At 42.9% G+C, this 27822-nt stretch overlaps 1 protein-coding gene across 3 annotated transcripts in view; it reads left to right on the plus strand.

Moving 5' to 3' along the window:
* The window catches only part of fto (FTO alpha-ketoglutarate dependent dioxygenase), a 139559-nt gene that overhangs the window by 15867 nt on the left and 95870 nt on the right, over window positions 1-27822 (plus strand). For all 3 annotated transcript variants that reach the window (XM_030080095.1, XM_030080104.1, XM_030080113.1), the window contains exons 2-6: window positions 9506-9583; window positions 11145-12174; window positions 16563-16688; window positions 20423-20502; window positions 21564-21707. In XM_030080095.1, coding sequence (XP_029935955.1) covers window positions 9506-9583; window positions 11145-12174; window positions 16563-16688; window positions 20423-20502; window positions 21564-21707 — 1458 coding nt within the window. The remainder of the gene's footprint in view (window positions 1-9505; window positions 9584-11144; window positions 12175-16562; window positions 16689-20422; window positions 20503-21563; window positions 21708-27822) is intronic.

Below are 27822 nucleotides of genomic sequence, written 5' to 3' on the forward strand. Positions count from 1 at the left end.
AAAATTGCAATTGTATCGCAGAGAGGATCATATATACTTTAGATATGTAGAGTATACTTTCAAGTATTTTTTTCTGAAATGGCTATTTTGATGTTGTATGTAGCTGAGTTGTGCCTGAGAGCTTCAGGCTTATCAGGCAACATACTATCACTTATATTTGGCATAGGGTTATAATATACCACATGGTAATTGTCACAACTGTCATCCAATCCAGCATTCTCCGCTGTCTTAGCCCTCATTTACCCTTGACTCCCAACCTCTCGGGTTGGATTGCAAATCGTCTTTATCCCAGATGAAGGACCAGACTCGGTAGCGTCAGAAGATGATCTAATATGGAGCCTAAAGGACACAGAGCCAGGAAATCGTCGTCATTTCAAGAGGTTGCTTGTCACATGATGGGCTTGATCAGCCCGTGCCGCTGTACACAGAGCCGGGTCTTTGCACTGTCTAACAGTGGTACTGGATTAGAGACACAAGCCATTTCCACTGTGATCAGTCAGTCACACATGCAGACACACGGCATGGCTGAAATCCTCCTCACAAACTTCATCCACATCATCCACAGGCTTCTTCGTCAAGCCCACTGTATGGAAATGAGGTACACATCAGCTGACAAGGACAAATAATGTTTCCACTTGCCTACCCCACAACAGGCCTTTTTTGTTGTTTGATTTTTTGTTTTTGTGTTTTTTTTTTGCTCTAACATTTATCAATACCTTACCAATCACAGCATATCCTTGCTGCACTAATACTGGACAGGAACTGTTTTTTAAAAGTGAGGTACCTCAGTGTCTTGGCCTTGCCTCCCTGCCTGTCTGCTACTGATCTGTGTCATGTTGAGACAATGCTGAGCAGTCTGGCTCTAGACCTCTTGGTCACTATGTCTGTCTAAGTGTTATTGAATTGTTTATTGTCACAGACCTCAAATCCTTCACATTGGGAACAAAATGACCAGGTGCGACCACCATATACCCACTTATCCATCTATACAGCTGCTCTGCCCTGACCGATGTGATGGTCCGCTGGGCTCTGAGGAGCATGACGCCAGCCTCCGGAGCGGGGGATTTTTAACACTCCACCTGCTTATTGATCCCCTCCTCCCCGTCGAGCTGGCCAGTCCGCCAGCCGGCTGCAGCACCCAAGCCCTGTTTCACATCAGGCAGCAGAGAGGGAAGGAGAAGTAGAAGGAGGGGCGGTCCAGCACCCTCGGCCCCATGGTCCTCTGTCCTTGACACTGCCCATGGGAGCTGGAGGACGCCTCTTGTCCTCCCCATAAGCCCCGCATCTTGCCCCTCTAGCTAGCCAGCCCTCCCCCCGGGCTGAGCTGCACTTTGCACAGCCGTATTGATTTTTTGCAGGGGCAGGAAAGTGTGGCTGGGTTGTGAGAGAGAATGGAGGAGGGAGGGAGGGAGAAATGGAGAATTCGAGGGAGCTCTCTAAAGCGCTGACTTCTCCTTGACTGCACCTCGAGACGCGACAACGCTGTTAGAACAACTCAGTGGCCCTGGTGCCACGCCGAAAACTGCTAATCACAGTCTTTCAATCAACGCTCTCCTTTCTCTACCCTGTTTTCACCCTCCATCCCTCTCTCTCGCTCGTTCGCTCACTCCATCCCTTGCTTTCCCTTTGCTGAACTGGACCCCGCCTGAATACCAAGGGACTGTGTCTGTGTTAAAACCGCCCATTCCACATAGAAAACAGCTGACTTCATGAAAGCATGTTGTAATTTGAAGGTGAAAACTAAAAAGCTTTTCTGTATCGACATAATCTTAATGGAAACATTATGGCCCGGCCACAAACTAACAATTAAAAGCAAAGTGGCAGTGCTTATGGCTGGCCTTAACCAAGAGTTTGCAGAGGCGGATTGTGACCGGAAGGCTGCCAGTTCAAATCCTAGACCAGCTAGGTGAGCCAAAAACACTCTACTTTCCTTGTGCAACTGCTTCTCAACATGCCCTTGAGCAAGGCATGCAACCCCCAGTTGCTCCAACAGCTATAACAGCGGCTACCAGCAGAGGACTGGTTGTACTGGATGACTCCCATATGTGAAACTGCGTGAAGCAGCTAGAGCGTTGCTGATAAAGAGCATGCGTGCTCAGCCAGTCTTCCTGGGATAAATAAAAAGGTTATGTAAAGCACACATCGACAGACCTCTTAAATCGCTCTCCTCTTTTTCTCTTCTCCCTCTCTCTTCTTCTGTTCGGATCTGACACTTGCTAAAAGGTCACAGAAACATCTTTTTTCCCCTTTGAGGTGTGGATAAGTGTGAAAGAGATGTCGACACCACGGACACATTGAAAAGCACTTAAACGGATGGGGCCATGTGCCAGCCCGTCTGTCTCTGGCTTTGTGCATTTGTAAATACTTTTGCATGATTGATCTGGAAACCTGGGTCTCTTTCTGTAACCCTGTCTTGTGGAGTGAGAAAGATAGAGACAAAGTACCAAAAACAGATGAGGTACAATATATTTTCTTCATCTTCCTCTCCCTTTCACTGACACACACCACCTGACAGGATTACACCTACCATGGGATGACTGGGGGAGTAGCTTTAAGTAAATGTGTGCATATGTGTGTGAGACAGACTAGCACACACATGGCTGACAAGTAGAGGGTGGCAAAGGAGTTTTGATGATCAGTTGAAATGGCACACCAGGTGTGTTTTAGCGTAACTTATCTGGTAAATGACATTTTTCAAATGTGACTGGGTGCCAATCAAGTTGGTCACAGCGCATGCGAAGTGTGTATGTGTGTGAATCTAATTAATGGCTCGCTGTGGTCCCCTGCAGCTCTGGTAATGTGCTCAGATCATTGTTATAAACAGAGTGTTAAAGGTCTGCACAGTGCCAGCCATCTAAATGACTGGCCCCTTGTTCAGGTAGATGGATGGAAACGTTCTAATATTAATGATCACGTCCCCTGCTGACCTGCCACTAAGTGAAATGAACAGCGTAGCCTTCAGCCTCCAACAACAATTAGCAGGCTTGAGCAAACCCCTCTGCCATTTGTCATTGCTTACCTGTGGATCCCCACAGAACACAGGAGTGAGTATTTCTGTGCTTCTCTGTCTGGATGTCTTCAGGTCACTCATTAAAAACAGTGATTATGCACTCATATTCAAATATTTTAGAATATGTGATTGATATTAACCCTCTAATGCATGAATTACTACTTAAACATGATTAAAAAAAAGAATTAATGTGTTTTATTAAAACTACTTAAATAATGGAAATATTTGAAAAAAGTTTTATTTTTAAAGGGAGGTAGTTGCTCAATTGTTGACGGTGGCAATTGCTGAACATGTCAACAATGCACAATCGTAGAAAGTATGAGAAAATTTTTCTCTGAAAACATCCTTTTATTGAAAACAAGACTAAAGAAATCCAACTTTGTAAAATGTATATCCCAATATTCAGAGAGTTTAATTGATATAGTTTCAGTTGTTATTTGAAATGTACTTAGAAGAGGGGAAAATATGCAGGCGCTGCTTTAGGATTCTCCCTTCTCCCGGTGGATTAAATCCTGCTGACTACTCTCTAGCAAACTGCCCTTTTTTGTTCACTGGAAGAAGGGAACATATGGAGACACTGCCTGTGTATAACCCCCTCTCCAGTGCTCAGACTGGTAGTCACCCTAACCTTACCACTGGCCACCAGCTAACTAGCCACCCACCTGCACAAACAGCCACATAGTGCAGTGCAGTGAATAAGACAGTGTGTAGGTATTCACAGGACAATAACTGTGAGTCAGTTTTTGTAGATGATCCTGTGACTGGGAACATACAACTGCTTGAATTGACCTTCTGAGGTCAACACAACCAGACAGAAGTCAGGGATTATTTGTTTGACACAGTTTGGCTGGGGGTCTATTGACAGCTGATTCTACAAGCGGTGCTACATGACAACACATCTACCGTCCAGCCTCTAGGTCTCACAGTGGCATTAATATGCGTGGGCAGGTGTGTGTGTGGGTGTGGGGTTACACATTACCGACACCCTGGTACTCAGGTCAGATCCCACGCATTCCAGTCAGTTAGACATTCACCGGCCAACCCGGTTAGCCATCACACCGGGACACCAAATCGTTGACAGCAGCTGGTGTTCCTAGACTAAATTAATGCCACAAATAGCAACAAACAAAATGTCAGAAGCAGGAAATGGTTAATTTTTTGCCCTAAATGTTTTTTTTTTTTTTTTTTTTCGGGTGATACTTCAAAGAGCACAGTGAAAAAATGTACCATAGGAGCACAACCATTAAATGAAAGAAGAGACTGGTTGGCGAAAATAGTTGCAAATACCCATGCCTTATGCTGGATCTCATACTGGATGTGATATTATTTTTTAAGTTTTTGTCGGAAGGATTAAAAAAAAAAAAAAAAAAAAAAAAAAAGTAGCAATATTTGAACCCTGCAGCAGGAGACACTGTGACAGCAGGGGAGAACCTCTGCTCCGTATGTCTGTGTGTGTGTGTGTGTGTGTGTGTGTGTGTGTGTGTGTACATATTCATGTGTGATGGCACCTAGGTGCTGTGTTATCTCACTGTAGTTCGAGTCAGTCAGAGACATTCCCTGTAGATGAGGTAGAGCTGGACCTATACAGATCTGTATGCTGCTCACTGCTGAGGCCTGATCCTCATAACAGCACACTGTTTACTCAGGTGTGAGGTCCAGCACTTTTGTACCACTTTGTCCACACATAAAGATGCATATAGGCAGACATGCCACACACACACACACACACACACACATAGCCCATCTTTTTGGAGTTTGTAATGTTCTTGTTCCAACTGTTGTGTCTTGTTTTAACTGCATCTGTGTCCTTTGTTTTCTGTAAAGCACTTTGTGGCAACATCGCATCATAAATGAAAATGAGTTGACATGCACACATTTGTGCATAAAACACGTCATGTATACATGACTCTGCAAATACTTGATATTTTTTACCCAGGAAACGGTCAGTGTTAACCAATATACAATGGGATTTGATTCAAGTTTTTTCATAAATCAGCTGATTTCTTTCCTTGTCTTTTTAAAAATTCAGACCTGAATTCAGGCACCTTGGAAAAGTGGAAGGCTCTGGTAGGCTTTGTTTCCTTTACTGGTACACACATGTGCACACAAACGGTGTGAGCTTGGGCACTCCCTGCCCTCCTCTCTGCCCTGGGTCACTTCACACTGGCTCCCCACATTCTGCGATCCGGTGCCAAATGGACCGGGGCGGAAGCACCTTTGATGTCGTCAGGTAGTCTGCCTGTTTGAGGCCGATGTTTTACAGGGGACTTGTCAAAACTGTTGATTCACCATCACTTTTGCAGAAGGAGACCAGTTCTGAAACGGGTGTCACACAAGTACCAATGGTTTGCTGTCTAAACAAGGAGCTCTATTATGCAGCTATCTCTCATCATCACCGGGCTGTGCTGGGGCTACGTGAGATCCAAGGCTTTGTGTCTGCCTTTCTTTCTGAAGGCCCTTCAGTGATGGAGGTGGTTCCCTCTATTGGCTGGAGGACTTACTTCCCTAGAAGAAGATGTGGAATGTCACTCAGTGACTTCAATACATGAGCATAAAGGCTGGTTTATAGTTGTTGGTTGAAGAGTTGCTGTAGCTACTGTATGCCACAGTTGTCTGCAGTGGCTTTTATAGTTCTGTGTTTGTGGGTCTGTGCATATAGATGAAGAAACAGTACATAGCAGTGACAAGTTTTTATTATTTCAGTAGTTAATTAAAATAACTGCATTCTCTGTAACAGAGAGTATCAACTGCTAGATATATTTAATGGTATCCAGATTGATATTTTGGGATGTTTCTTTATGTACTGGTCAGTCAGACAGTGACCAGAACTGTCTGGGTTTTCCAAAATTTTACATGAAAACTGCACACATCACTTTATTACTTTTTATGCTGATATTTTTTAACTTCTTTTTTTTTTTTTTCAAATCAAAAATGACAGAAAGGGAAATAAGAAAAAAGAGAGAAGGATTTTGCCTGTCAGTTGGTGTGACCTGAAGAAGTGTGGTCATGACACAAACCTTTGCACAAAAGATCCTTTTATTGCACTTCAGTTTTGTAAGAGGTTTTTGAAGTCTGAAATTTATACTCTAATTCATGTAATGGTTACATTTATTACTGAGGTCTGTCAGATATTTTTATGCAGGCAGAATAGTACATCCTGAATTCCATGCCATGAATTTAGTGAGATTTGGCAGTCATTATAATTTGGGGATGAGTCGACTGGCTGCTACAGCTGAGTCGCAGCTACAGTGATGTTGTGATAAAATACAATAATAAAAAAAAACAAGCAAACAAAAAAAAAAAAAAAAACATAGCGAAAAATAGAGTCGAAATCATTAATTGTCACAAATAAAAAAGCAGACTATTCAGCTTAGTATGCCATCGTCAGTGCTTACTCTACCTTGTACCATAAGCTTGTATCTGCAATTTATGATGCCTCAACCAAACCAAAACCAGCCCACTGGGATCCACGTTTCCTTCTTCAGCAGTCATACCACAGCAGGTTCTAATGGGGTAGACATAACTCAGAGTGGAACTGGCCTGTTTTTATCCCTGCAGCAGGGATTCTGGTGTGGACCTGCCAGAGTTATCTGGCTATTTTGAGCCACTGATGCTAAGCGCTGGACATTAATCTACTCTGCACAGAACGCTTTGAAGAAAGTGTCACAGATGAAAAATAAATGAAAAAATAAATTAAAAAAATAAATATATTGTACACAGTTTGATATCTCGTATAGGCCAAGATCAAAGCAAACCAATTGAGTTCTATTCTACCTAATATGTTTTTCTGTGATAAACAGTCTGGCTGAGGGAATAATCCCATCAAGGAAGAGAGAGATTAAAAAAAGAAAACATCAGATATATCACTCAGCACAGACGGTTGGCACGGCTACCGTGAAGCATCCGTGTTATTATGGATTGGTAATCCCGTTTCTTGGGTCTGAGTGGAAACGCAGACCTTTTGTGCCTCATGGTTTTCCCTCTCTAGAATCAGGCGTAGACAGATAGACAGCCAGAGTCCATCTGCTTCAGAGGGCTGGGGTAACGGCTTGTCTTCCCTTTTTTCTGTGGAATTTCTGAGTGGCTTGATGTATTTGACATGTGTGTGACAGCCCTGGTGGTGTGCAATCGGGGTTGAGGCATCACGCTCGCTAACCCAGCTGGGCGTGTTTGTGTATGGGCACGTATGTGTGTGTATCTATGGGAGCCTGCTTGCTAAGGTCGAGTTGGCAGCAGTCTACCAACGAGCCTTGCACACACATACGCATGCACATTCTTTTATATATCAGTTTGCGCGTTGTGAATAAAAGCACAGTGGAGTGGTCTTACTTATGTGCGCGCAAGCACGCACAGCATGCACAGACTCACACATACACAGACTACCCCAGAGCCTCACCTTGATATCTTGAGCTTCTGCCATGAGCTGGAATTTGACACCAATGAATGTGTGTCAGGTTGTCAGTTTTCTTCCAACAGCCTTTGAATGGAATCTGGCCATGAATAGTGCATGTTGTTTTGTTTTGTAGATTCCAACTGTCTGTGGGTCTGTTTTTGTTTGTTCCAGAATAACTCGGAAGGCCTTTACACTCATGTGCATCCTTTAAGAAAACTTTCAGCAGGTGTTGTGTTGTTTAGCCTAAGGTAAAGATGCATCCGTAAAGGCGCATTCGCCAAACTGCTCAGATCTGATGCCTTATTGTTTCTCCCTTCCCTGCTATTGGGATATGTTTTCATCCCCCCTGTCTTTAATGCACATACTTTCTCTGCTTGTCCTCTTTTTGATCCAGCCCCCTTTTGAGTCAGGAGGTGCATCTTTTTGTACCTGCACTTTAATGTTATTAATAGGGCATTTTATTTTGCTCTAAAAGTCAGGACGTATTTTGGCAGCCGGTTCCCCCATTCCCCTTAGCGTGCTGCATGAGGTCTTTGGCATTATTAGGGCAGCAGAAATGTGAGACGCGTGCAGTAAATGTCTGGGAAATATATACGGGGCTCACTGTCCTTAAACTATCACAGCAGCGCAGCGGTTGTTGCACGGGCCATTCGCACCAGTGTCCGCACATTTTTAAGGTCTAAAAAGGCTGTAGTGTGCCGATGACGTATCTCCATTTCCTGCTGCCGAGACACCATGCGGTGACTTTCTGTGTGTGTCTGTGGGGAATGGGATAGAGGGTTATAGACACACATGCACAGATAAGAGATCGCGCACACCCAGATACACACATGCGGTGGGGTGGGTTAGCACTTGTGAAATTTATTTGGGTATCACAGTTTTTACGCTGGTTGCTGTTGGATTTACAGGTCGGAATGGAATGCGGTCCAATGAAAGGCACTTTGATCCCTCCAGCAGGTTGAGGTTTTTATTGGAGGAGCTCCGTATGGCACAGGGCATCTTTTATAAGGTTGTGAGGAACCACACAGCAGCCTCCAAAAAAATCATAAAAATGTGAGACGTCAATGAAAGCGACTCTGGTCACCAGGTCCAGCAATATCTCAAGCAGTTTTAAATGCATTCATTTGTCAGAGTTTCACTTACCTCAGTGATTCTGATAGTAAAATTGGATTTGACATTGACTGTGTCAAAGTGAGTCCCTGCCGTCCAGTACAGGTTGCCATTGTGCATATTCATGTGTACTTAACGACCCGCTGTTGGTGAGCTGATTATTGGCTACATACCTCACTTTTTCTGTTAATTTACCATTAGTTCAGGCAATAATGACTGTTCTTGAACAGAAGTGTAAAAAAAAGTTTCATGTTTTGTATTTTGTGATCTAATGTTTTGCGCGCTAGTCTGGGCCTCACTTCATAATAAAAGGTTTACCATTCAACTCAGTGCAGTCACACAGTGTGTTTCCTTCATTTTAAAGAGTTTTTTTTTGGCATGCAGCAAAAAGCCTGAGCCCAAACTGAATCACTATATTGCCTTAGCCACCAGGATGTCCCACACATAGTGTGTTTTTAAAGAACATTTTATTATAATATAATGTAAAATGGTTGGGTAAACTGTCAGGTCCACAAAACACTACATATAGGAAAGGCAGTTTTGTGCACAAGGTATGCTTCAATACCTGGAGGAAGTGGTGTTATTTATAGAATTATGATATTTAAGTGTAGGCTGCATTTAACTACAACAGCCCCGCACAAGAAAGAATGTGCTCCAACACAAGGCAGTATGGTGGTCACACAAGAATGAGACATCTCTACGTTGGTGTGTGGTACATTTACATAACAGTAGGTAATTGGGTGATTTTTAAACTATAGCGACTAAGTCAACACATGAATGAAGAATTTGTGTACTTTTAGCATTCTGCACAGGGACTGAAAGACTGAAAATACAGAAAATATTTGAACAAGAGAAAGGCAAAGTGGGGTTGACTGATAACTTACCAGAAATACCAGTAACTATGTAAGATCATGCACATGTAAGTATTCAAGAACATACAGATGCAACATGCTGCTACTTAACAGACTATATTACTATGTTCTGTTCTACAGAGGCGGAGGCTACTGCAGGAGTTGGGAGACCAGAAGATCCCCTTTCTGGGTCCTACAGATCGGGGCTTTCAGCAACTGGTGAGTTGGTCAGACCTCCAAGTAATGGTGATGGCTTCTGTATTACATACACTAAGGCTTTCAGCCTGTTGTTCTGCAATAGGTTTACTATTTTGACTGACAGAGAAGCAAATTAGGCAGTTATGTTTGTCAGATTTGTTTACATTGATTCAGTCTTAATATTCTTACATCGGGTAAATTCAGTTTGTTTTAGTCTTCTGTGGCTGGACTGCGATGGAGAAACCAGCCTTACAAACGTGAATGAGTGATGAAGTTACACCATTGGTCGGCCGATTGTTGGAGGTTCCCTATTGGTCTTTGCTCTTTCAAAGATGAATCAGTGCAAACAGGTTTCTGTTTTGTCCACAGGGAGTGTTTATAGATATCCTAGTAGTTCCACTCATTCACTGCAGCTCATTCCAAATTCATCGCATGGTAAGACAGCAAGACCAGCTAGAAATGACTTCACATGAACAACGTTAGTGTAACTAAGTTTTTTTTTTTGTTTGTTTTTTGTTTTACATGGATAGGTTTTCAATGATACAAGTCTCGCTTTTGCAGTTCCTGGTTCTACACAGAGCTTTTCAATCTCTCTCTGACCATTCACTGGTCTGCAACTTTTCACATCACCTTTTATTATCCACTCAGCTCACTTGGAACCTAGTCAGAGGTGATACCAAAAAAAGTACGAGGTACTATCCACAACATTTGGCTAATGGAAAACCAAAAAAGGCGAGTTGAGTTAAGCCATAACATGCGATGAAAAAGCATCTTATTTCATATATAAAATAAATCAGTGCTGTTTAACTGTATAAATAATCAGGGTTTGAATCAGGGTTCACAGAACCAAGATCAAAACAGCCTCTTTGTAAATGTAGTGGTGATGCTATTAACAAATTTAGCCATGGTTTTGCACATTATACCATAAAGGTCCAGCCATATACTAGGTTTTGAACTAGTGTTGTTTAGTCTCTTTAGTTTAGTCTTCAGTCCTTCTTCAGCATTTTATTCTTTTCTAATCTTCTTAGTAAGCTGCCCAGATAATTACAGTGATCAGATCAAACAGCATTGTAAAGGATGATTAGAGTTTATGTCAGTGGCAGAAAATGTCACTTAATCTGATAAAAGCCCCACCAAGACTTGTTTGTCTATTTTGTTAACATATACGGCTTATATTCATAAACATACAGTGACAAAATAACAAAGGAAAAACCAACAAAGTGTCCTAGTAAGGCGCTGGACCACCACAAGCAACCAGAACAACTTCAGCTTGACAGGAAAATGACAACTGTGCCACCTGGAAACTAGCACAGGCACTTGCATCGGGTGTGAGATAGGGTTTATTTATGTTGGTTATTCCTTTACTGTGTCAGCTGTTTGTACATTCATTTATAGATGGAAACTATGCTCATAAGCTGGGGTGGGTTTTTTGTTCATGTATATATTTTTTAACTGCTAACAAAAAAAACTAAGCTTATCTATACTATAATAATATACTTGGATAATATGATTTCCTTCAACTTTCACAGACAACTATACCAGTCATAATGTCTTTGTGACATGAGTGTCTTGTGTTCCCCAGTGGGACTCCAGTTATTCTGGGATGGTGCTGAGGCAGTCCTGCTCTGTGCCTGCTGAGCTCCATAGCCGGGTGCAGGCAGCTTTGCTCACCCTGAGGAGCAAAGGCTGCCTCCTGAGGGACTTGGTTCGTGTCCGTGACCGAGATGTTTTCACCAGTGTGTCACGAGCCCTCCTGGGTCAGCCGGGCCACACCTACCGCTACCTAGACACGCGACTGTTCGCGATCCCCTGGCACAGTGAGGACACCGATGTCAAAGGTCAAAACTGTTGCGACGCTGACCTAAGGGCTGCTTGCAAGGCTTTGTGGGAGCTCAACTGCTTCTTCTGCTCTGATGTGGCTCAGCGGAAGGAAGGGGACAGGCTGGCACAGTGTGTAAAAACAGGGGAGGCAGAAGCCAAACACGGTGAAGAGGGAGACACAGAGTCTAAACACAGTGAGGACTCCAAGCATAGCGATGGGGGGGACTCAGAGTCCAGGCAAAGTGAGGAGGGCGACACAGAATCCAAGCACAGTGAGGAGTGGGACATCGAGTCCAAGCACAGTGATGAAGGCTGCTCAAAACAAGAAGGGGAGTGGGAGACAGAGTCCAAACACAGCAGTGAAGAGGGAGAGTCAACCCAAAGCAAACAAAGTGAACTGGCTGCGACCACAGGGTTGAAACACAGTGAAGGAAAATGCCCTGCATGGGCGCCTAAGACCAGCAGCGGCACCGGCACTGCGTCTGTGGGACTAGGGTCCCAGGAGAAACCTGTGGCCGAACTGAAGCACAGCCTGTTAGGTTACCACATTGAGGATGAGGAGCAGGAGAGCGGGCAGGGCTGTTCCCAGCCGAGTCCTCCACAGATGTGCACTGGTCCTGTCCAGTTCAATGTCACTCTCCTCAACTACATGGACCCAGCAGCTATGAGCCAACTCAAAGAGGAGCCTTACTATGGCATGGGCAAAATGGCTGTGGGTTGGCACCATGATGAGAACCTGATCAGCCATTCCCCAGTGGCTGTTTACAGCTATAGCTGCCACGACAGCAAAGGTAAGGGAGTAAGTTTAAAATGTTTACTTGTCATAATCTGTGATCTGTGATAGCCATCTGTTATCTAGCCGTGGCTGAGTATTATAGATATAAAGAACAATACCTGTCCTATGACATATGGTCAAAAGTTGTGATTGTATATGTCTGTCACAAATATCAGTTGCATGAGTCTACAGTCTATGCTTTGGTAGCTTAAAAGTTAAGGTTATCAAGTAAGTTCCTATGCCTAGGTAATTAGGTAATAGGTAAAATTACTGTTGTAATTTTTACATTAATATCAAATGTGTTCCCTATTCAACACTCCAAGAGGTTTTTGGGTCTCCTTGTTAACTCCTGAGTGCTCTGGTGAGATAAAAGTGGCCTGAATGGAGCTACCTGCTTAGTTTAGGTATTTCTGTGTTAGCTGTTTCTTTGTGGGACAATAAAGACAATATCAGTCTATCTATCTATCTATCTATCTATCTATCTATCTATCTATCTATCTATCTATCTATCTCAAGCTGAATAGCAAGTCTTCTCTCTTGTAAGGAGCATTCTTGTCAGTCATTTCCTTGCCAATCACTGGCCTTCACTATGTTTGGGTTCTATTTTCTTAGCTGTCATTCACATCCACTTCACAACACGTCATTGAAAGAGATGTTGAGCAGAATGCACCTGTGCTTTCAATTGTACTTATTTTAATGGATGTATTGTAATTTTAGCACAAGGATGTGCTGACCAAGTATTCATAAAATGGAATTACTAATGCAGAGCAACCCTCAGTTTAGAGCAGCCCCTGTCACGTTGTTTGAACATGAATGGGAGTGAATGGGCATGCATTTTCTACACACTTTTGCAGCTGGTATTTGTGTTGGACAGATACACTGTTGAATGTTAATGTGAAGTCAAAGTGGGAGCGGTAACCCTGAGTCTCTTGATTTTACGCTCTAATGCAAAGCGATACATCAGTGATTGTATGCCTGCCTTTATTTTTGGCAATTCAAGATTCCTCTTCCTCTTTCACTGTAATATTCTGTCAAGTTATCTCAGTTGCTTTACAGTGGATCAGATGCAGCTAACCTTGTGATTTATGGCCCTACAGCAGTGATGCAGCAGCTGTAGACATGGCCTCTGGTGAGGCAGCCATCAGATCCATCGATGTGATAGTGTCAGGGCATTATCAAATGTCATCGCCGGCTTGCTGCTGACAGCCTTATCAGCGACAGTGCAAGGGGAGATCACAGACACTGGGATTCAAGCTTTTAACACACGCTCAATGGCACAGTCTGACAAACAGGCGTTATCACACACAGTGCATCTCATCTAAATCATTTCCCCCAGAAATGATCGATGTGCAATTATCTGATATGGAATAATGAGCCCTGCTTTGATAAGTGTTCCTAGACTGTACTGTATGGGATAATTCGTTGTCTCCTCATTATAGGACGTTGACTTACTTTGAAGAGCTGATAGCAGACATTTTATGATTGTGTTGATAGGGCATTTCAGTGAGATCTATGTGTTGTATAGCACATTGTAGAATAACCGGTTAGAATGCCACTGTATCAAAAACACAATTTTAAATATTGATAGATTTCTAAGGATGGGTCCTGATTAGGGATGCACGATAATATCGGCATGACATCGGTATCGGCCTGTATTACCATTAGAAATTAAATGCCGGTATTAGCCTAAAATGAGAGCGATGAATGAAAAGATTTCTGCCAATATGACCGATATGTGAAATAGGTCAAATCTGCCCTGGTTTTGGCTGGTTTTGGCCTTGTCCAAGCCTATTTCAGTGGGACGAATCTTACGGTTTTATGTGAGAGAAAATGTTATATAAAAATAAATATGGTTGTTTTACATAACCTGTGTTGAAGTAGTTTTCTTATTTTACCCAGTGGAATGTGCACATTTTGGAAAGCTTACGTCTGCATCTGCCAGTGGATCTTCACAATAAGAGCAAGCGTAATAAAATTTTAAGTCCACTGCAGGAGAGAGTTGATGTTCTTTGCAGTTAGGTGGAAAAAAAACTTGCATATATTGGTATCGGCATCAGCATTGGCCTAAAGAGTTGGCGTGTTGGATATTGGCAGAAAACCCCAATATCATGCATCCCTAGTCGTCATGACCTTTATGCCACGTTTTCAGTGCCAAAAGGGTCAAATAGTACAAAAAAAAAACAAAAAAACAAACAAACATTCCTCTTCATTTGTGTCACGGTTTTTACAGTATCCATTGTGAAAGCCCCCACTTGTGCATTTATCTTGCATTAGTCTTCCATTAACACTGTACATGGTTCTTTCTAGAATGTTACAGGAAAATCAGATTTGCACTAATAAACAACAACAACAACAAACTTCCAGTGTACCTCAAATCACTTTTACCAGACTCTTTTGTGTCACTTCCAGCAGCTGGAAAAAGAGCAAAACATCATATCTTTTTAGAGAGGAAATGTACAGTGAAAAGCGGGACTTCTACACTGTCTGCATCTGTTTATTGAAACTTTAATCCTACAATATCGTACAGGCACAATGCCAACTTCTCTGACATCCCAGCAGTCTTTGCGGCCAGCGGGGCTTCTTAACCAGAACCACCTGCTCCAGACGTCTGCTATGATGATTTGTTCTTGGCCATTTCAACTATGACCCTGTGAACATGAGCTTCAAACACCATGGCACAACACCTCGGCATACTCTGCAGCTGTGTCTTTTCTAGTCCTGACTGACCCCACAGCTCCAGACATCAGAGAGGAAAGCCTGATCAGAGCTCCACAGAGTTATCCCCATGGCACATTACCTACTCTCAAAACGCAGCGTTCACTTTGGCCTGATGGCTCTGACATCTCCCAGAACCAAGCTAATGGAATTGTTACCTTGAGGAATGTTGCACTTTTATGAGGGATCCATGTTTTTTTTTTCTTTTTCTTTTTACATTGTTCCTGGCCAGAATCATAACAGATCATAACAGAATTTGAGCACCACACATGCATCTCTTAGATGTGCAGAAACTGTAGATGCTTTCCACGTCATCTGCTTCCCTTAACGTGCTTTTTTTTCTATTTGAAGACTCTTACCATGCTTCTTTCCCCAAGTCTGAACAGTATTCTAGGCTTATTTTTTTCCAGCTGCCTTGATCCAGAGGAATCTGCCGCGACTGACTGTTTTCCGGCCTGTAGGATGATCTTCCACCATTTCCGAGGCCTTGGGGAGTAGTGTCATTAGCTGGTTCTCAGAGCACAATGGCTGGAAATTAAGTTACTATTTATCCGTGCTGAGCAAAGGAAAAGGCAGCTGTGGGGCAGAGAGGTCCAGGAAGACTTTAGTATTGATTTTGCTGAAGGGTGCCGGCTAGCCAAGCCAGATCTTGTTTTCTCAGTGTGCCATGTAAGGATGGAAAGGGTGAGGAGAACAGAGTAGGTGGTTAGAGCGAGTCAGTAGGTTCGGAAACAGGAATATCATAGGATACCCTTTGTCCAATACACTCTTACACCCTCTCACTAAACATCAAAGGCTTTTATCCAAGTATTTCCTCTTGCACAGCATTATTAAAGTAACGATCTTTTGGTAACAGGCAATATGATCACACTGAAACATAGCCTCCTTTTAAAATCTGCTGTTAAGTGATTCTTAAAATGTAAGTACAAAGGGATATTGCTTCTGATATGATCTATTGTCTGGGTGGACTGGACTTGACTGCACTCCTTGCTGTTGGCTTTTAACTTGGGTGATCAACAAAATGGGTAATCCTTCAGGTCTTTTTGTATTTTGTTCATCAGCAGTCTTAGCTGTGGTGCCTTTGCACTATACTTCCTAGAGATCGCTGATCAGAGTGCTACTACAAGGTCCTTTTCCTCCGATTTTTTCAAATGGAGTTCTTTAGCCATGGAGGCTGTTCCTGCTCATGCTTAATGCTTAGGTCTTCTTCTGTTTTTATTTATTTATTTATTTATTTATTTTTGCAAGTAAGCCATGCTTGCTTGCAACCTTTTCTTGTGGAAACATAAAACATTTTACTTCCAGTGTGCCCGAACTTTTCCTCAAGAAAGATGCACCAAACTCCAGTGTTTAAAAGTGCAGATGTCAGCAATTCAGGAACTGGGTTCAAGTTGAATATTTACTGTGCTTTATCAAATGATTACAGAGAGTAGCAAAACAGACGCGTCACATGTTATTACTTTAAGACCTCTGACTTCTTATGACCTCTGCCAACAGAGCTGGATTTGGGGTTGTATTCTTGCCCCTTTTCGTTTGTCTGTCTGTCTGTTTGTCTGTTTCTTAGCAGGCTGTCTCTAAAAGTTATGAACACCTGAACCATGAATGCCTGAAACATGAATATAAATATACAATGCAAATGCTACACTGATGTGATGTGATGTGAAGTGATGTGGGATGTGTGACTGACAGGTGGGAGCAGTGAAGGAGGCAGCGGTGAGAAGGCATGCTGGAGGATTGGTCTTAAGGTAGCCTGGGACATCCACACCCCTGGCCTGGCCCTGCCACTGCAGTCGGGTGACTGCTATTACATGAGAGGTACAAAGCCTATTCTGCGCACACACACACGTTTAAAAACACTGGAGACCACAAGACTTACTCACACTGTTAACCACCATGTGTGATTGTAGAGGAAGGAACACTTAATGACCTGATATTTTTGTTCCTTTATATGCTCATATGCACACATACAGACGCCCGGCCATACACTAGAATGCACATGTAAACACTGATGTTCACACGTGCACACACACTCACACACGCACACACACACACACACACACACACACACACACACACACACACACACATATACACATAAGAGCACACTCATGCACACATAAACTCACCCACACACACCACGGTGTCCTACTTGGCAGGAAGGAAGACTTTTATGACCCTGTGTTTTAGTGTTTGTTGTTCTTTGTCCCAAATGACCCATGCAACAGGATGAACTTCAGCCTTACTCTCTCTTCTCTGTCTCTCCTGTCTCACTCTCTCTCTCTCCCTGGGATGGGGAGGGGGACAGGCCCTGCGTACAGAGCCTAAAGGTTCCATGAAATTGTGTGCATTAGAGAGGTTACGAAAACCAAATGTTATTTTATGAAGTCCTGTGACCCAGCGCCGGCCATGTCTCTGTGGAGCGGACAGACAACGAGCCACAGGGGCGTAAATCATAGCTTAATGCTGATGGCTGCAGCAGATGCCTCCACCCTTCTCTCCTCAGCCCCATGGGCCCTTGCAGGCCTCCTTAGTTCTTGCTGTACTGTACTGCACTGAGCGTCAGGACATATATCCACATCACAGCAGTGGCTTGTGCTCAAATGGACAAGAGGTTGGGACCCCTCGCTGGATGGATGGGGAATTTAATGTTTTATGAGAGCTGATGTTGATGTTAATGGCATACTGGTTTCACATAAGTATACAAGGACAGTTGGCGCAGGCCAGGACTAAATCTCTTTGTGTCTGTGCCTGACAAACTGTTTCATGTATATATGTGTATACATATGTATAGCCATTTATGTTTAATTAATTATTTTAAAAATGATTTCTAGTTGGCCTCAAAGGAGAAAAAGACAAATATTTAATTCATGTAGTTATTAAAGGCAAAAAATGGGCTTACCTTTTATCCATTTAAACCATGATGTTTTCTTACAGTACAGTGTAGACTAAATAGGGGATATATACATTTAATGTTTATTCCACATTGTTTTTGACCTTAATCCTAACTGAGAGGCCACTGGGTTGATTCCTGCAACAGCCGCTCATTCAGGATAACTTCAGTCAAAGAAAACTGTATTGCCATTTGCAGTAGGTTACATTTGGTGGTATGGCTCTGTTCTGGGACCTCTCTATAAGATTCACCAGTTGTATGCATAGAGGGGAATCAGCTGAGCCGTCTGAACTAGCGCTATACTCAATTTATAACCATCTACTGTACAATGTGTCGTGTCATAAATGGGATGAATAGGATGAATGAGAGCAGGAGTTGCGTCAGTAAGAAGAGTGGTAGAAGCAGTGGTGAAGGGCAGTTACTTCCATAAATTTAACAGCCACAGTGAATTCACCAGTTCCTGTCTCATTTCAGGGCATTCTACTTTTCATATTTAAAAAAACAAAAACAAAAAAAAAAAACATTTATTAAGAAATGAGTAACACAAACAAAAATTAAATACAATCTAAAATCAAGTTGAATGCTCATCTATAGAAATTGAGCCTTTCAGAGTTTGTGGAGAATTTCAAACTGAAAGCATGTCAAAGTAACAGTAGTAGTACATTTTACAGAGAATTACAAATAAATAAAAATCTGTGTGCTTTTACAAATATGAGCAAATTTGTCCTTTTTTTTTTTATGAATTCTCGAATAGGTGGCTTTTTGAAGCTGCTGTGTTTCCAATTGAGAGCTGTGGTGTCTGTATCCAGTATTGAGCTCAGACAGGGCCCAAAACCGACCACCTTTAGTTGGATGGGATTTACAACAGAACATTCAGTTTCGGGCCAGCTGCGATAATAGAGTGATGGGCTGTTGTGCTGGCTATTCTAATGGGACTTGACTGTCGCGGATCAATGGGGATTTATGCTCCACTTGGTGAATGCGCCCTTGAGAGGCCAACTGCTGCACGACGATAGCAGCTCGCACACTCCTCGCCCGTCTGTCGCTTTGTCGGCCTACCTGAATTAAACACTTGGCACAATGTACGAACATACGCATGCAACTATAAATTCACAAATGCACAGCCACACACACACACACACACACACTCGTGCACCAACTTAAAGAATGCAGTTTTCTTGGCTATTAGAGAGTAGACACTCACAAATAGAGAGCTGCCGTCATCAAACCAAGCGTTTAAAATAAAGTCTTCCAGTGTCTGAGTGACATACACCGTATAATAAGTAGTTTGTGGTATTTAAAGAAAAATACAATGGTGTATAACCGCAGACACCATAATGTCTTTTCAGCACCATTTGTCACCGGCTGGCCCTTTTGAACTGCTAATGTCTGAGTCGCTGGAGGCAAATTGAATCACCGTTATTTCCACCCAAATGGAATTTCAGCGGTTAAAAAAGAACAATGCAAGTCTTGACACCAGGCCTGTTCAATAATCAGATTTCCAGCTCCCAATGCACAGGGGGATTGGAGAAAAGAGTTGACCCAATATATTTAAAAGCCTGCTTCCTGGAAAAAAGGACAAGTGGCAGCAGGCGTAGGGGTTGAAAGAAAGATAAATATTTATTACAGTTATCGAGTTTGCCTCTCCTCCCTCCTGATCCCACTGAGGTGTCAGACGCGCCAAGAAAAGAGCAGATTGATGGAGATAATTTGTTATTGGATATAAACAGTTTTAAAGACGCAGAGTAATTCTGCCCAGGGACCTAATCCCTCACAATCTCATCAGGGGAAGAAAACACCGGCAAGTTGTTTTGTTTGTCACAATCTTTTTTTTACCCTTCCACCAAACAATAATATCTTCCTCCCAAAGCATTTGGCTGTTTGACTTTCAAATCACAGGCATTAGCCGGTGTACTCTTGCTCAAGGCGGGTGTAAATATGCACATGTGCTGTGAATGACAGCTCTGTCATGGCTAAATTAATTATTGGTGTGAGGCAAATAACGGCAGAGCTGAGAAACATCTATACACACAAAGAAACACATGGAGGGATACACAGGAAACAGCAGTAAGGCCTCTTCCTGAAGCTCCTGTGATACTGGACAAATGTTTGTTGGTATGGCTCTTCCATCTTGACAGATTGAGCGCGATCTGGTTTTGTTTGGTAATTAAAATTATACTACAATGCTGCTCCTTCCATTTGATTGGCTGCTGGACGGAGTGCAATCTGTCTGAGTGTATGACTTGATTTAGTTGCCATGTTCACTCATGCCCACCTTTTCAGCTGATTTTTCTATTGTATTCTGTTCCTCCTTGGTCTGTTTCTGTTATAATGATAAAAAATAAATGCAAGATCAAATTTAGACTCTTTTCGGTGAAGGCATTCTCTCCTCTTCTCTTCTCTTCTCTTCTATTGTATTCTATTCTGTTCTGTTCTAGTCTATGCTATTCTATTCTGTTGAAATAAAATCAATACTGTTATGTGATCTCTTCTATTCTGATGCCATGTTCTGTTCTGTTAAAATAAAGTCGATTCTTTCAGGTGATCTTTTCTGCTCTGTTGTTGTTCCTGCTCTATTCTGCTCTGCTCTGTGGATGGTGGGAGATTGATGGTGCTATTGTTGGCATGCTGATAGTTTTCTTTTCCCTGTATCTACCAGATGACCTGAACAGTACCCACCAGCACTGTGTCCTCGCTGGAGACACTGCCCGCTTCAGCTCCACACACAGAGTGGCCGAGGTGAGTAGCCACTGGGCCTCAGACGGGCACCACAATGCTCTGACCTCTGTGCCCCTTGGTTTCTCTATGGAATTGTGGCAATTGTAACAAGCCATTTTGAGAGTCTGTAAGAGCCCATTTAAGACACTAAAAAAGTGCATCTGGTGAATGAACATAGCTGAAATTGAAAAAGACAGCATGACCCTTTAAAAAATATAATGTCGTTCTCGGTTAAAATCCTCATAACTCCAGTTTTGATCATGGATTGAGAAAATGTTACAACCCGTGGGTACATGAAACTTTTTCATTTGACAACAGCAATTCATTGCACTTGTATCTATGAAATGGCATTAAAAGTTTAAACACTTTTAATGTATTGATAGATTGTGCGTCAGGCATTGCCATCAGCCATTAGCTATGGAAGATGCATTTCCTTCGACATAAAATAAGGCTGCTATACTGCCCGCATTGCATGTATGTTGCATTGTTTCCAACAGAACCACTGAAGCTCAAAATCTGAGGTTTGCTTTTCATAGAGTGCATTTCCATTACTGAGATATTAAGGTCGAGTCGTCTGTTTTGTACTGACATCAATACTTAAGAAGGAACAAAAAACAAAGAAACAAAAACAAAACACATCTATATGTAGTCCTAAACTGACAAGCATACTCCATAAATGTATTCAAATTTAAGTGTATGTTCATACAAGTATCTGGTCTGTCTTTTCTGGGTGCATTGTAGCTTATTTAGGTTTAGCATTTGTTTGTATTTTTGCATACGGTGAAAAAATATCAAAGGTATGCACACGATATATAGATAAATATGATCCAGAGCGGCGTTCTCTGCGGATCAGGTTGAACGTCACATTGCTATAATCCTGATAGTAATGCATCGTTACATTTTTAGTGAGGGTTAGTTGTCCAGACCCCAGCTCTCTGGTGGATATTTATCCATATAGATAGCCTTATGTGCCCTAAAAATTACCTTTTGCGTTACATTTAGGTTAATTGTCAGAAGCCTGGGATAAACTCAACCCACTGGTTTTGTGTGTAATTTCACTTGACTGGGCTCCCTCCTAACAGTGTTCCAGTGGGACCCTGGACTATATCCAGTCGCGCTGCAAAGAGGTCCTGTCCAACCTGCACACTGACCCAGAGACGGGCACCCACAGCCTGCAGACCCTGCTGCCGGCCACACTGCAGCACTGTGAGGAGGTCCACAATGAGGTGAGGGCTTGGTGGTGTGTGTGTGTGTGTGTGTGTGGCTGTGAGTTTGTATGTGTGTATGTGTGTATGCTTACTGCCTTCATATATGTGTGTGTGAAGCTGGTCAGTGCTTTATCCACTCTGTGACCAAGTTTAAAATGGTTTAAATTTTCTGAGTTCTGGTTAGAAAACACCTACATAGTTCGCTTTAATGTGCTTTCTACTCTTTCTACTATTTGAAATGTTAAGCTGGAAACTCCATCCATCAAGCACCCCAAGGTAGTTAAAAATGCAAAGAACTAGAGATGTTAAGATGTAAAGATGAAAGATGTTTAAAAAAAAAAAAAAAAAATTAGAACCCAGTATTGGATTCTTCTGTGACTTTTAGATATTTTTTTCTTCAGTGACTTTTAGATATTTTATATTAATATTGTTTTTCTTAATTTATATTATTATTAATAATACTACATTATTATTGATAACATTAATATTAATACATATCCTTCGGGTATGTATTATAACTTTTTCTTATATTTCACTGACATTATATTACATAATAAAAGCAAAAATGTATAGGAACCCTGATATATTTGCCCTTTCTATTTAGAGCTGTGGACCTTGCTGAGACTCCTCTGAATACAGGTTAAAGCTCACTAAAATGCAGTCTGGGAGCCTGCCAGTGATGCACCTTCTACTTACTTGCTTGTCTCTACGCAGGCAAATGTCTCCAGTATGAAATCCAGGTTGCTCTCACTTGTCCTGGCCTGTGATGGATTGTAAGCCAATAGCCTGTCCATATGTTATCTAAGGATGGAGCCATGACCCCACCCCTCCTCCTCTCTCCAACTATGTTTTTATACACAACAATGAGTGATGCTGGTTTGGGATATGGGGGGATATAGTGAGGTAAAAAAAAAAAACGGACAGAGTGGTCTGTCTGTGGTGCTGCTAGCAGCTTGCATTAGCCTGCCGGAGGCCAACAGTTAATATAGCACTTCACCTCTCTCCCTTTGCACCCCTGGGCTCCAAGCGCACTTCCAAGCCGACGCTAGCACCCACGCCTCTCAGCGGGACCCTATGACAGATGAGCCTGGCGTAAGGTTGTTTAAAGGTTGTAGGCAGTATTAATTATTCAGCACTGCCAAACAATAGGGCTGTCTGTGTCAAGAGGAGCGCTGCACTACACCTGCAAGCTTGGCGCATAGCGCCACAGGATTACCTAGCATAGGCCCCTGCCAGGAGGGCAAAACACGTTTATTTAGGAAAACAGGACACTATTTATAAAAGAGCAAGTGTGTGCGTGTGTGTGTATGTACGTGTGTGTTTAAGAAAGGGGGGCGGGATTGCTCTCGGGGGCTCATGCTTACCCTACCTGGTGCTTGCTATGATCGATGTGGCCATTTGTTTGGAGTTGCCCATGAGAGCAGAACACCCACTTAAATGATGTATTGTTGGTGGAGTTATTTATGATGGCAGCCTGCTTCGGCGCTTGGTGGGTGCATATTGTGCGGGTCGTGTTTGACATGAACGACCGAGGAGCGAACAAGCTGGAGACGCACAGGCAGCCTGACCTGAGCAGAGCCTTATGGGCCTCCCCTTAAAAAGTGCTAAACAGAGAGGGCTAGCGGCAGCTGACATGCTTGGATGTTGTGTGATGCAGTTGGAAAGGGGGCATGGGCGGGAGCTGACAGTTGTCAGAGGAGGTGGGTGGGTCTGACGATGATGAAGCAGAGCGTCTGCCACCTGAGTACGAGTGTTCGGGGAAGGGACAGGAGGGTGGTGTGTCGAGTTGAAGTAGGGGTTGATGAGAGAGACACAGAGACAGAGGCAGAAATGGAGAAAACCAAAGTTCCCACCTGTTTGTTAAGCTTGGTCTCTCTCACTGTCTCTTTTTAATCTCACCTGCTGTCTTTAGGGGAGGGGAGGATAGGGTGGGAATGGGGGGGTGGGAGGGACTAACATAGCATCGCCACACGGCCCCTGTGTGCCGCTTCAGCTTTGAAATGCTAATCCCAGACGCAAACGTCTTGTCTCATTTAAAGCCACTGTGTCACTTCCCAGGTGGGTGTGTGACAGAGTGCCCTGGGGGACCCCCTCTAATGATGCCAGTTCCCCCACAGTAAATATTGCAGGGAGGGACAAGCTTTTCCCACATGCAGCAGCAGAAAGTGAACTCAACGTGGAAGCAGGTATGTGTGACCTTCCACTGTCCCGTTTTCCACCCAAGAACTTCTCCCTGGGCTCTTGGCTCTTGGCTCGACTTTGGAATGCCTCACCTGAGGGCTTTATGCTGGTGATATCAGTGTAATCTTTTAAATCACTCCTCAGAACACATTTTTCCTGGCAGGGCTCTGCAGAATGCAGTTGGTGTTTACCTCTTTCATTCCTGTTGTGTTTACCAGTTTTATTCCTTTTTCACCTTGTTTTAATTATGTATTGTCTGACAGTTTTAATTTTTTTTTATCTTATTGGGGTTTATTTACTGTTGTCTTAACATTTGTAAAGCAGTTTGTGAGTTTGTTTTACGTTCAAATGAAGAACAACCTCTTTCTGGTGAGGTGATCATAACGCAAATGTGTCTCGGCTGTTCTGAACGGTACGATATCACAATTTGGCAACTGGCTTCATGTCATATTTAAAACCATTTTCAACTGTGTTGGTCAATGTCATTTGTGGGATCTGTCCTCCAGTGGAGAGTTGACCACGACAGCAGGAGCACATATTGTTATATGGAAGAAGAAGTAGAAGGGAAAAAAAAAGATTTGAAATCCATGACTGTTTGGAGTATTGCCTTTTTCTTTCTTGTATACATACTTGTATACTAAAAAGACAACTCCTGAACAAGTGACACTGTATTGATAACAAGCAGGGTTATCTCATCCCACTGGCAGCTTTTTTATTATTTACTCATTTCATTCAAGAATTTTAATTCTTTGTATAAGACTAATGACTTGTTAAGATGGAGATTTTTTGCAGTGTGCCCTAGTTTGTATATGACCACTGTGTGTGCAGGTGTGTGATGAGTGTGTGATGAGTGTGAACACCATGCTTTGTATAGCTCACAGAGGGCTGGGGAGACCTGGTTTTCGGGTTGATGTGTGAGGAGGCCTGGAAAGGTAAACAGAGGACGGCAGCTTGGGATCGATCCCACTCTCATCAGCTCCCACCTCGGGGCCTCGGCCCGGAAATTGATTGGACCTGCTCAGGGAATACCATGGGGGTGTGAAAAAATCGCTCCTCATTAAATGGGAAAAAAGGGGGCTACTTGGCTTTGACTCCCGGGTCTCCATGGTGAGCGGTCGGTCAGCTAATGTGGGGCTAATGTGTAGTTAGTGTGTCCGTCACCTGAAGAGATGACAGCCACTGCCGCGGGGGAGCCACTAGCTCCCCTCTCGCTCCCCCACGCTGTCTCAGAGAAAAACTAGCCCTAACACCGCTCTCTCCTTTACACACGCTTTCGATCCGTCTGCCTGGATAGGTGGCATTTAGTTAGAGTTCCCGTCTTGGTAACTCACAGCTGGGTGGCCAGACTCCAAATGCCACATCGCTGGCACTCCTCAGTTGCTTTAGATGGTCTGCTTTGTGGCTGCCACTGGACGGCGCAGTGGGGGCCAGGCAGCCATGTCAGCTCAAAGTGGAGACACAGGTTGGTTTCTTCACACTAAAGGACAGGCGACAATCAGAGAGGCAGAAGGAGGGACGGACAGAGAGAAAAGGGTATGCGATATCGGTGCTTGGCGGCTTTGTTGTGTGTTTGAGCTGTTAGTGATCGGAGGGGAGTGGATTCGGAGAGTGCTGAAGGGACCATAAAGGCTGACATTTCTTTGAAGGGTGGGTTGTATGGAGTGACTTTGAGGCTGCTGAGCAGTGCCACTGACTGTGTATTCTCCCTGACATGCCCCAATCCTTGCATGTCATCCCCGCTGTGATCAGAGCCGTTTGGAAGCAAGTGGCAGGATAATTCTGTGCATGGCTGCTACCCGAGCCAGACCTTGAAGAAATCATCTGTGCAAATAGTTGTTGCCCTTTTGTTTTAAGGGCGCACTATGCAAAACCGAGGGTCAACTGAAAGAAGGGCCATTCAGACTGAACTGTTAAATAATCTGCAATAAGCACATAATTCCTCAGTGAGTCAGGCCAACAACGGGAATCATGTACTCAAGCATCAAATTTCATGCTGATTCAATTTTTTTTTTTTTTTTTTTTTCATTGGTCAGTTAAATCTAAAAGGTCTTCACTTCTTTTGAGTCTTGGCAGTTTAGCATAGTGCATCTCTAACTTGCAAATATCACAGGTTTTCGAAGTTTGTCTCGCTCTGGACCCCCAAGTTGACCTTCATTAAGCTGCAGACCCAATTTTAGGTCATCTATTGATTGACTGATTGATTGAGATCTTTATTTCGAACATAAACAGCAGTAAATCAAACAAAAACAAAGTAATAATCAGTACTAAATAAAGGTAAATAAGAAAACAAAGGTCCAAAATAAAGTAAAATAAAGAAAAATAAAATAAAATAAGATGCATCTATCATCATCAACATGCTCGAAAAGGAGTAGGTACATAATTTGTGTTATACCAATTTCTAGTAAATAGATTTGTGATGATTCCTCATTTTGCTCATTTTGTCTTTGATTGTCATCCCCCTGGGAGTACCTGGACTGCACTTTGAAAACCATCAGCTTAGACTACTGATACTGACTACTGGTAGCTCGCCTCAAATCACAAAACAGTGACCTCTACCATGTTTAAGTAATCACAGGGTACTATTTGAATCAGGTTAGCTTGCTCTTGCATGTTCAGCAACTTATTGGATGCTGCCTGAGTTATATACCACTGACATCCTAATATCATCAAGTTAAATAAGAAACAACAACAACAACAACACCATAAAATCCCTCTATGAATTATTTGTGAATACTTCTCGACCCAGGTACGATCCGAGGCCTAGCAGACGTCTTACTTTAAGGTTTTATGCAGAAGTCATCTGCTCAAACAGTGCCGCGGCTGTTTGCGAGTTCACAGCTCTAACAAGGGACTATACATTGTCTAATGCTCCGTTAGAAGAACAATAAACAGAGTAGTTTTTAGAAAAGGAACAATAGCTCTTGGTCCCATTTGATATGCGACTCCTTTGTACGCAACTACACTATGTGTTGTACAGTTGTCTATGTCAAAACGAAATGGGGCATGCATTGTTTTGGGTGGATGATGCTTTGTAGGATGTTTTGGGGGAGGGCAACTTGCAGCGCCTTTCATTTACATCGGCAGCATTTGGGGCAATCTCTGACATACGCGCTCACACTGGCAATTGTATGTGTAGACACTGACAAAGATGCTCACACACCTACGTAGACAAACACACATGAAGGCACAAACACACACACAGAGATGCACGTACAGGCGTGTGCACAGAGAAGCACACACTTAGAAATAGATAGGGTACACCTGGCTACATGAAGCATCCTTGCGAGGATTAAATCAACACTTCAAAAGAGCAGGAAACAAAAACACTCCCAGTGGAAGAGAGGCGAGCGGCTCGGCAGCCGAGACTGTCATCCCCAGACAGAGCGAGGGAGCAGGAGAGGAGGGGAGGAAGGGAGGAGAACGAGGAGAGGAGAGAGAGAGGGTGGAGCTTTCAGGTGTTCTGACTGGAAGAGGTGTGTGTGTGTGTGTGTTGGTGTGGGCGCACGAGAATGTGTCTGTTTATCTGTGTGTCGATGTGTGTTAAGATTAAGCGTGTTTGTACACTTAGTCCCACAGAGATGACCATTATTTACACTGTTTATACAAGGATTATTCTGTCACATAACTCAAAACTCCTGTTTATTAAAACAGAATATTGCACTATACGGAAATCTCAGACGAACAAAAAAAATAAAAGAATGGATAGATTTTGATTTTGCAGCAACAAAATGTGCAACGGTCAAGTGTGTTTTACAGTTTTACAAGGGAATATTCTGTTTCACTTCTCTCTGGGATAGTTTTATCTTCATTTTCTCCAAGACCAAAACCACATCCTAATTTAAATCCTAATTTAAATTTATAGCCCATTTTTGGGGGAAATTGGGAATCAGGATGGAAATAACATATCTACAGACTTGTTATACAATTCATATGCATTTACATAGAGAAATTT

The sequence above is a fragment of the Myripristis murdjan genome, chromosome 3 (assembly GCF_902150065.1).
Source record: "Myripristis murdjan chromosome 3, fMyrMur1.1, whole genome shotgun sequence".
NCBI classification, from domain to species: domain Eukaryota; kingdom Metazoa; phylum Chordata; class Actinopteri; order Holocentriformes; family Holocentridae; genus Myripristis; species Myripristis murdjan.